At 42.2% G+C, this 10,927-nt stretch overlaps 1 protein-coding gene across 1 annotated transcript; it reads right to left on the reverse strand.

Annotated features, from left to right (window-relative positions):
* Positions 1-1,052: 1,052 nt before the first annotated feature.
* LOC139472656 (uncharacterized) lies at positions 1,053-7,375 on the reverse strand. Its single transcript, XM_071255120.1, has 3 exons — positions 7,087-7,375; positions 4,913-5,116; positions 1,053-1,413 (listed from the first exon to the last, which is right to left on the reverse strand). The coding sequence occupies exons 1-3, from the start codon at positions 7,373-7,375 to the stop codon at positions 1,214-1,216; spliced, it is 693 nt and encodes a 230-aa protein (XP_071111221.1). The 3' UTR covers positions 1,053-1,213.
* Between the last annotated feature and the right edge of the window lie 3,552 nt (positions 7,376-10,927).

Genomic DNA, 10,927 nt, shown 5'->3' on the forward strand with positions numbered 1-10,927 from the left:
GGCTTAATGTGAGAGAAAAGTGTGTGCGCGCCAGATATGCCGTGCGTGCGTGTGTATTTCAAAAGAATACCTAATTCCGCATCCGTGCCAGACACGGCTACACTGAATAATAAGAAAAAAATAATGCATGTCACAACAAAAAAGCGAACCTGGCTCGATAGTATGCGCTGTTTACTCCCGGACTGGCTTGGCTGAGAAACTATGTGTTTTACTAACAAATGAAACGCCTTTTCTCAACCAATATTTGAAGTAGTTATTAACATCAATATTATTTATGCTTTTAGATCATTAGATGTTCATGTGTGCTGAAGATGTTTTAAGACAAACACATTATCATTTCGCTAATGACATCTAGGGGAAGAGAGCCCCATTGAAGTACAGAAATAATTGTGAAGTCGTGTTTTGTCTGTGTTGCATAGTTACAGTATTGCTTGTTTGAGCCACACCAGGGCGTTCTCTTTACAATGAGATGCGGGGTAACGCCGCTTGGATTGACAACAGTGTCATAGCACTGTAGCTCACCTGGCTATGAATATCAGCAGTCTAACATTGCGACAAAGAGAGACACTTTACAAACCGAGCTGTCAAGTTTGATATTAAAAAAATATCTGCCCAAGAGGCGACTAGTGAGTGAGTGAGTTGGGTTTAACGCCACTTTTAACAGTATTCCAGTTATATCGCGGCGTATCAGCTTAATGTGGGAGGAAAGCCCGAAGTGATGCAGGTCTCAGACGTTGACCACTTCGGTGAAACTCACGAGCACGGGTATGGTGCTGACAAACCTAGAAACATCATCGGGGCGAACCGGGATTCGAACCCACAATCATAGGTTTCTGGCGTGCCCAAGGGACGCAACTTTGCACAGCGAATCGCGGTGCCTTAGAGGCGACTAAGGGATCGGGTGGTCGGGCTCGCTGACAAGCCATCGTATCCCAATTGCCTGGATCGATGCTCTTGTCTTACAAACAAACCAATATTTGAAGAGGTTGTTAACAACAATAATATGTATGCTTTTAGATCATTAATTAGATGTTCATGAGTGCTGAAGATGTTTTAAACAAATACCTTATCAATTCGCTACTGACACCTCGAGGAAGAGAGCCCGACTGAAGTAAACGCGAGTGTGATAACTAGGCTTTGATGTGGGCTAGTGGACACACTTGCCTCGGGAAGATAAACACAACACAGCCACTTCAACGTCCGTATCCTTGCATCAGGTGATGACTATTTCACACAGGTACCCGTACGGATTTCTGCAGAATCGGCTTCTTATTTCCCCTCTGTACAGAAAGCCACAGGCACTGTAGCCTATGAAGAACTTGTTAGGGCTCTTCGCCCCGCCACGGATGTGGGTTGAACCGTCAGTCCAGGCATGGTAGGTTTTATTCTCCACAAGCAGGCCGATCCACGGTCCTGTGAAATACAGGTTGGTTGGTTGCAATATTTTTGTTTGTTTGTTTGTTGTTTAACGCCGCACTCAGCAATATTCCAGCTATATGACGGCGGTCTGTAAATAATCGAGTCTGTAACAAGCATCAAACCAAGTCAGCGAGTCTGACCACCCGACCCCATTAGTCGCCTCTTAAGACAAGCATAAATAAATCTATATGACGGCGGTCTGTAAATAATCCAGTCTGGACCAGACAATCCAGTGATTGATATCATGAGCATCGATCCACGCAATTGGGATGACATGCATCAACCAAGTCAGCGAGCTTGACCACCCGATCCCATTAGTCGCCTTTTACGACAAACATAGTCGCCTTTTACGGCAAGCATGGGTTGCTGAAGACCTATTCTACCCCGGAATCTTCACGGGCCTGAAATACAGGTAAACAGCTTCAAACTACAAAGGGGAATCTGTATTTTATAACACAACTGTTATCGTATTCCTCTCAGGCATCTTTGGTACAAACAGTGAGTGAGTGACTGGGTATGGTTTTACGCCGCTTTTAGCAATATTTCAGCAATATAAACTTCAGCATAGTTGCTTGAATCCTATATTTACATAGCATATATTATTAACGAGCATCGTCAAAATATGTACATTAAAAAATCTATTAGTATTCATCACCAATATCTTCATATTACATACTGTACAAATACGACCACTTATTATCTTCCTGTTCCAGATTTCAAGATAACTTAAGGGTGAAAGAGAAGGAAATATTTAATAAATATGTGTCAAGCTTATTGTCGATATCATTATTCGATATATGGAACTTGAAATACTAGATTTCAAAGCTTGAGTGAAAGGATAACGTTTAAAGACGAGCTCATTGTAAAATCTCGCGAATACTGTCAATGCCGTTAAATGGGAATATATAGTAGATTAACATTTAGTCTTTGAAATCTTAAATTACACAATATATTTCTCGCCTCTAAAATTAAACAAATAATTTTCCTGATGCTATAGAGCTAGATAGAGCTGGCTAGACATGCTTTTGTATACATATCTAGAACGTTAAATCTCACGAATACTGTTGATGAACATTTAGTCTATGATATGAAATATTATCTTACACAATACTTTCAACAAATAATTTTCCTGATGCTATAGAGCGTGCTACAGCTGGCTGGACTTGCTTTTGTATACATATCTAGATTTGTGGGGTTTTTCATAAAATATATATATTTCACAGTCATGGTGCAGAACTAGGGAAACAGTCTCATAATTCCCTTTAGCATCTTCACGGCTGACAATGCACCAAGTTCGTGTTTCATGGTCATAGATACCGCCTCCGTGGTCTAGCGGGGCCGCGTCATACCAAAAGACGTTAAAAGATGGCACTTGTTGTTACCTTGTCTGGCGCTCGGCATTAAGAGGCTAAAACAAGGACTGGTCGACTCGGAGTCAGTATACTGTGTCTGAGTGGGGTATTCATGTTAAACTGCGGCATGGTATCTCAGTGTGCTAGCACTATAAATCGGCATCAGTCTGGACTAGTACAAGCAGCCACACACACACACACACACACACACACACACACACACATGCATGCATGCACGTCGCTATACAAGTGCAATACTCGTATAAACCAATTTCACCACACCGCATGGTCACAGGAGCCTGCGGTAACCGCATCTCTGTGCTATTCCCTATAAACGATTTGATTTTGCCTTGTCGCTGCACAGAGCTTCGGGCTGTTCCATGATGTTTTCCCTAACTGCACTAACAATAATTTCCATGGATCGTAATCCCACAACTACGCCGTTCCATGAAGTTTTCCCTAACTGCACTAACACTAATTTCCATGGATCGTAATCCCACAACTACATCACGATTCGCTTCACAAAAACTTTTGTTCTTGTGTACAATAAGTGTACTTATATTGTCCATCATACACTTGTCGAAGCACTTATCGGGTTGGAGTCATCGAGTTGGTGCGGATTTGTGGCCGCCATCGCTGAGCGCAATGGCTGATTAGGAAATCTTTACCAGTCCAGTTTCCATTCTATTAGTAAATATATTGTTGCACGATCTTAAATATAAGTACACGCTGAAACATAACGTGCACATTTGGATCAGAGATCTATTACAGTAGCTTTGTTTGTTTGTTATTTAACGCCGCACTCCGGCAATATTCCGCTATATGACGACGGTCTGTAAGTAATCGAGTCTGGACCAGACAATCCAGTGATTGATATCATGAGCACCCGATCCCGTTAGTCGCCTCGTACGACAAGCATCGTCGCCTTTTACGACAAGCATGGGTTGCTGAAGACCTATTCTACCCCGGAATCTTCACTAGTCCAGTCGGCCTGTGTTGCTAGTCAATATCAACAACGTTAAAAAAGAGCAGCAAAGGTAATGTTCCCGCAGCAAGGTTAGACCCGTGAAGATCCGGGGAGAGATTATAGGTCTTCAGCAACCATTCTAGATATGTATACAAAAGCAAGTCCAGCCAGCTGTAGCCAGCTCTACAGCATCAGGAAAATTATTTGTTGATAGTATTGTGTAAGATAAGATTTCATAGACTAAATGTTAATCTATTATTTCCCCATTTAACGGCATTGACTGTATTCGCGAGATTTACCATTCTAGACATGTATACAAAAGCACGTCTAGCCAGCTCTATCTAGTTCTATATAGCATCAGGAAAATTAATTGTTTGATTTTTGAGGCGAGAAGAGTATTGTGTAATTTAAGATTTCATAGACTAAATGTTAATCAACTATATCCCCATTTAACGGCATTGACTGTATTCGCGAGATTTACCATTCTAGACATGTATACAAAAGCAAGTCTAGCCAGCTCCATCTAGCTCTATATATAGCATCAGGAAAATTATTTGTTTAATTTTAGAGGCGAGAAGAGTATTGTGTAATTCAACAGATATTTTCCAAATCTTTTCATGTTTTAATCATGTGCTCATCTGATTTGATGCACTTGGCTAAGTAAGACCCGTTTTATCATACTATAGATTTTTATTATCGACCAAATCGCCTTGACTGGGCGCCACCATTTTGTTTGAAGCAAGTTAGTTAGTAAACATTTAACGTCGCATCGGCATTATTTCAGCCATATAGCGACTAAAACGCAAGTGATATGAGAGGTGAAAAGTGATTAGTCAATAGTGGGGACATAGAAGGGGCCTAACTCGCAATAGTCACTGATGGCGCTACGATCGAGTCAAGAAATTCCACCCTTTCGGCAAGGGTGGAAACTGGACTTTTACAGTCAGTTAACTCCCTTGCTTCGGGAAGATGCTCTAAACAATGAATTGCAGTGAGTTAGAACACTTTGCCTTCCGTGCTTCCAAATCTGAAAGAGGTCATTTATCAAATAAACGTCCTCTTAATTCCCATCTTTTTCAGCAAATCTGACAGATAAGTATTTTGTGGCTAAGAACAGGTAAACAAGGCAAGAAATATGACCCTCGTATTTGAAAATCGTGTAGGCTTTACGTACGAAAGTCGATTCTCTTTGTGTAAGCGGCCAGGTAGTCATATTTCTCATCTTCATTCAGGATGATCAGTCGGCCGCCTTCAGCCGCACATAGTGACTGCGTCTGTGGCCATTTCTCCCCACCCCTGTGAAGCCTGTAGCACAGACGTGGGGACAGAACTGACGTGTAACCCCCAGACACGGGGCACGGGTCTGGGCTTGGCAGGGCTGAAAACAGACACACAACTTGTTTGGTTTTTTTTGTTTTGTTTGTTGTTTTACGCCGCTCTCAGCAATATTCCAGCTATAGGACGGCGGTCTGTAAATAATCGAGTCTGGACCAGACAATCCAGTAATTGATATCAATTGGGATACGTTTACATGCATCAACCAAGTCAGCGAGCCTGACCACCTGATCCCGTTAGTCGCCTCTTACGACAAGCATAGTCGCCTTTTACGGCAAGCATGAGTTGCTGAAGATCTATTCTACCCCGTATCTTCACCGGGTGTATGAACGAATAAAGGAATGTATGAGACACACAATCTCATTTAAATCCGATCTCAGTTCTCGCTACCGCTAAACAAAGATCTGAGGACATCCCATTACGGGTCACGTCAGAACCATCTTTCGCGAACTTTGACAGACCACTGAAACGACTAACAAGAAGTCGACATAAGCCAGTTTGAAAGCAGCTTTCTCGAGCTTCACGGCACTCGTTTCAACCTGGCGACTTCCATTTCAGACTATGATTGAAAAATATGTAGACACAGATCTCGATTAAAATTTTGAAAACTGAACGAACGAACATTCCGGAGTGTCTAATATATGGTTGAGATTGTATGGCAGTGCTTCCCACATACTGTGCAACGCCTCCTCCGTTCAAATGTTTATCCCATGGAAGCGAGAGACATGCGATAATTTTGACGGAATCAGTCGTACGGGCCGTAACTGTCGTTCAGAATACCCCGTGTTAACGTTTTCGAGGTTGCATGATAAGAGAAAACATTCCGACTGTCACTTTCATGACCTGGTAAGCGACGTTTCGATTGGTCGGATGAAAGGTCGTTCTCACGTGACCCTTAATGGGATGTCCTCAAATCTTTGTTTAGCGGTAGCAAGAACTAAGATCTGATTTTAATGAGATTGTGAGAGACACAACTAAGTCCAGACTTAGACTGAACAAGAACAAGACGGGTATGATCATTGTAATTGTTTTTGTATTTTTATTGCGGTTTGATTCCGCATGAAACTATTTTTGACAGAAACCACGTGGATTTGGTGATTATGTGTCATGTTACACTGACTGCGTGGGGCTTTGTTCATGATATCAATCACTGGTTTGTCATGTTCAGAATCAGAGACTACCTTACTATAGCTGAAACATTTGCTGAGTGTAGCGTTAGAGACAGACTATGATTGGTGTGGTCAACACATATAACTCTGACATATAACTATCACTTCTCTGAAAGGATGTGCAGAACATCTGGTTCACAACACATGGTTCTCAAGACAAATATACTTCAACGCAGAATAACCAGTCTAGCTTATCCGCCGAAACAGATTTCACTGGATGTAAAACACTGGTGAAAATTATATCAATGGATCAAAGGTGTTCGCGAAAAGGGTAAGCATGTCAGACACTAAGACAATTTGCATTAATATGTCCAGTAAACAATTAAGGGACTTTGTATCGACAAGGTTTTCCGCTACAGGTAATTTTGTTTTAAAACTGAATTTCTTTTAAGTTAAAAAGTAAAAAAAAAGAAAGAAAAAAGCTTTGCAATAATTTAACGTTTGTGGCAGGCAATTTTTTTTTTTTCAACAATCTGATCTTATGTACAACTATTTCTTTTCAGAATTTTCGGTAACAATTAATTTTTTTCAATAAAATCCCCCAACCCCCACCCCCTTCTCCAGTATATCGGAGCGGTCGGGTAGCCTAGTGGTTAAAAGCATTCGCTCGTCACGCCGAAGACCCGAGTTCGATTCCCGACATGGGCACAATGTGTGAAGCCCATTTCTGGTGTCCCCCGCAGTGATATTGCTCGAATATTGCTAAAAGCGGCGTAAAACCATACTCACTCACTCCAGAATATCAAATGGTCGTCCCCTTAGCAAGGACGAACAGGTAGAACTGGTAACTGCAATGTGAATATGATACTATGATCAAGGCGCGTTCTAATTCGTTCTATCTCACCTCCTTGCTTGATGTATGTTGTGGCTCCCGAGAGTAATGCACCGGATGAGGACACGGATGATCTGTAGATGGAGCACTTGTTTTGGCGATAAGTCACAGCAACACATACTTCATCCCGTGCACAGATGCGCACACAGTCCTCCACACGCGCACATGTAGCGACACTTGCGACAAGCTCCTCAACCTTGTAACCATCCAGAGCGACTTGTCTGGCAAACTGGTACATGTAAAAACTGTCTTTTGCAAATACAACGATGACAAAGAGGACAAGCAACAACACCAGATACATCCTTCTCCGTGTATGCAAGCTACCTGCAATATGTGTGTGGATGTTTTTATCTCAAAGACTGGGTACAATTAAATACAATGCGAGAATGCTTGAGGTACGTCAATGATTGCCGGGATCAATATATTAGAGTAAGTAGTGCTTGTTTGCCAAGGACAAATTCAGTTATTAGCTCACGTGCTACCCTTGCGTCGTGGCATTGTTACATAAACCGGATTCTAACCCATTTGATCAAGAGGATCGAATATGATTTTCAATATGGCCGCAAAATGGAAAAAACAACAGCATTTACTTAATTAACACGATTTGTCATACAAGTGTGCGATAAATCATATATAAAGAAGATATTGAATCGCTGAAAAGTGAAGGGAAAATGTCAAAAACTAAAATGAAAATGTTAAAAACAAAAACGAAAATGTCAAAAACTAAAATGAAAATACAGAAAACTATTTCCACCGCAGTGATAAAAGTAAGTGAAATATCAAAATATTGAACAACAGTCACCATGTCCCTTATGGGCCGCCGGGGGCGGTCGGGTAGCCTAGTGGTTAAAGCGTTCGCTCGTCACGCCGAAGACCCGGGTTCGATTCCCGACATGGGTACAATGTGTGAAACCCATTTCTGGTGTCCCCCGCCGTGATATTGCTGGAATATTGCTAAAAGCGGCGTAAAACCAAACTCACACACTCACTCACTATGGGCCGCCGTAATTTATGGACATTACTTGTAAAAATGTAATGTTTAATTCAGGAGTGGGCTTATACACATCTTCCGTTTTACGCGAAATAAGTGTACCTTAACGCGAATTAAGTGTACCTTAACGCGAATTAAGTGTACCTTAACGCGAATTAAGTGTACCTTAACGCGAAATAAGTGTACCTTAACGCGAAATAAGTGTACCTTAACACGAAATAAGTGTACCTTAACGCGAATTAAGTGTACCTTAACGCGAAATAAGTGTTAGGTCATGCTTTCAAAATACTTTTATTTCTTTTGCATGGTCAAAATTGTCTCCACGGTCACCATGGATCAATACAACTGACATTCCACCAATGATGACACCATAACTCATTCACCCGTGAAGATCCGGGGTAGAATAGGTCTTCAGCAACCCATGCTTGCAGTAAAAGGCGACTATGCTTGTCGTAAGAGGCGACTAACGGGATCGGGTGGTCAGGGTCGCTGACTTGGTGCATGTCATCGATCCCAATTGTGTGGAGTGATGCTCATGATATCAATCACTGGATTGTCTGGTCCACACTCGATTATTTACAGACCGCTGTCCTAAAGTTGGAATATTGTTGAGTGTGGCGTTAAACAACAAACCAACATGCCAACCCATTCAAGAGACTCGAATCTGATCTTCAATGCGGCCGCGTTTTACGCCGCGTTTAGCAATATTCCAGTAATATCACGGCGGGGGACACCAGAAATGAGCTTCACACATTGTACCTATTCAGATAATCGAACCCGGGTTTCGGCGTGACGAGTGAACGCTTTAACCACTAGGCTACCCCACCCGCGTATACCAAAAGACGTTAAAAGATGGTACTTGTTGTTACCCTGTCTGGCGTTCGACATTAAGGAGCTAAACAAGGACTGGTCGGCTCAGAATCAGTATTATGTGTCTGTGTGGGGTATTCATGCTAAACTGCGGCATGGTATCTCAGTGGGCTAGCACTATAAATCGGCATCAGTCTGGACTAGTAGATGCAGCCACACACACGTACACGCACGTCGCAATATAAGTGCAATTATCTTGGACGCGACGTTAAACCCCATTTCACCTCACCCCACCTTATTAACACTTTACACTGTTGACTATATGTACAGGTGAGCTACAGTGATGTTGGTGAGAACACCGTCCATCAAATTGCACGGTTCTTCAGCAACATTATAAAATGTTCGGTCTTTAATGTACTAGTATTGACTAGTTTGTGTTTGCAACACTTCCATTTTCAGTGAACCATTTACCGGTAATTTCCGTCATAATCGACATCAATATTGTCAAAAGCGGCTTTTAAGGCATACCCGATGATGCCGACAAAGATAATGTAGACTCATTGATTATATGTTTTCCCTTTCCAAGCTCTCCTTTGTGTTGTCCTGAACTGAATATAGAAGAACTCAATGTCATGATAATTTCTAAATGTGCGATATCCGTGCTGGAATATTGCTGAAAGAGCTCATTTTAAGCCACATGTAACATTCAATGTTATGCTATCAACTGATGTGGACTTAGTATCATATTGTTACCGACACTGTACTTATCTTCAAAATATATATACTGGCTGGAAAAAGTAACTGCGCTTACAAAGTGGTGTAAATATTATGTTGTTAAAGGTAGAAACATAATATTTGGTCTTTCGTCTGATCAATGCTTTATTATAACAAAGTCATCGGCAAAAGACATACCTGACTAAAGGAGACTGAGGCATATGGCTTAATAGAGGGGCTTTGTATAACAACTCGGTGAAGAATGCCAATATCAGGTGTGACCACCACCTGCGTTGATGCAGGCGTGGCAGCGGCTGCGCATTGAAAACACCGCATGGATGATTTGTTCGTTTGTTGTATAACGCCGCACTTAGCAATATTCCAGCTAAATGACGGAGGTCCGTAACAAATCTGGACCAGACAATCCAGTGATTGACATCATGAGCATCGCTGTAAGAAATTGGGAATAATTTATTGGGGTGACATGCATCAACCAAGTCAGCGAGCCTGACCGCCTGGTCCTGTTTGTCGCCTCTTACGACAAACATGGTGAGGGGAGGTGAAATGGTGTTTAAAGTCGCGTCCAAGATTATTGCACTTATATAGCGACGTGTGTGTGTGTGTGTGTGTGTGTGTGTGTGCGTGTGCGTGCGTGCGTGCGTGCGTGTGTGTGTGTGCGTGTGCGTGTGTGTGTGTGTGTGTGTGTGTGTCTGCTTGTACTAGTCCGGACTGATGCCGATTTAATGCTAGCCCACTGAGATACCATGCCGCAGTTTAACATGAATACCCTACTCAGACACAGTATATTGACTCCGAGCCGACCAGTCCAAGTTTGTGATGCACTGTATTTGAGAGCCTCGATTTCGGACAGATCGAAAGTTACTCTATTGACACAGTCAACCCAACTCGCCTATCTTCGAAACATACAGTGATGTCATGTACAGTAAAAGCCAAATCACAACTGGACCTGAAACATTGGAGACCAACTCATAATGTGAAGTGGTGCTCCCAACTGGACCTGAAACATTGGAGACCAACTCATAATGTGAAGTGGTGCTCACAACTGGACCTGAAACATTGGAGACCAACTCATAATGTGAAGTGGTGCTCACAACTGGACCTGAAACATTGGAGACCAACTCATAATGTGAAGTGGTGCTCACAACTGGACCTGAAACATTGGAGACCAACTCATAATGTGAAGTGGTGCTCACTCCTGGAGATGAAACATTGGAGACCAACTCATAATGTGAAGTGGTGCTCACAACTGGAGATGAAACATTGGAGACCAACTCATAATGTGAAGCGGTGCTCACAACTGGACCTGAAACATTGGAG

Source organism: Haliotis cracherodii, unplaced genomic scaffold, assembly GCF_022045235.1.
Source record: "Haliotis cracherodii isolate W230 unplaced genomic scaffold, xgHalCrac1.p SCAF_25, whole genome shotgun sequence".
Classification (NCBI taxonomy): Eukaryota; Metazoa; Mollusca; class Gastropoda; order Lepetellida; family Haliotidae; genus Haliotis; species Haliotis cracherodii.

Excerpts from the sequence above, each read along its gene's own strand:
- LOC139472656 (XM_071255120.1), bottom strand. The coding sequence starts at position 7,375 with ATGTATCTGGTGTTGTTGCTTGTCCTCTTTGTCATCGTTGTATTTGCA. Across the intron at positions 5,117-7,086 it reads AACATACATCAAGCAAGGAG|CCCTGCCAAGCCCAGACCCG; the intron begins GTGAGATAGAAC and ends GTCTGTTTTCAG. Across the intron at positions 1,414-4,912 it reads CACAAAGAGAATCGACTTTC|GACCGTGGATCGGCCTGCTT; the intron begins GTACGTAAAGCC and ends TGTATTTCACAG.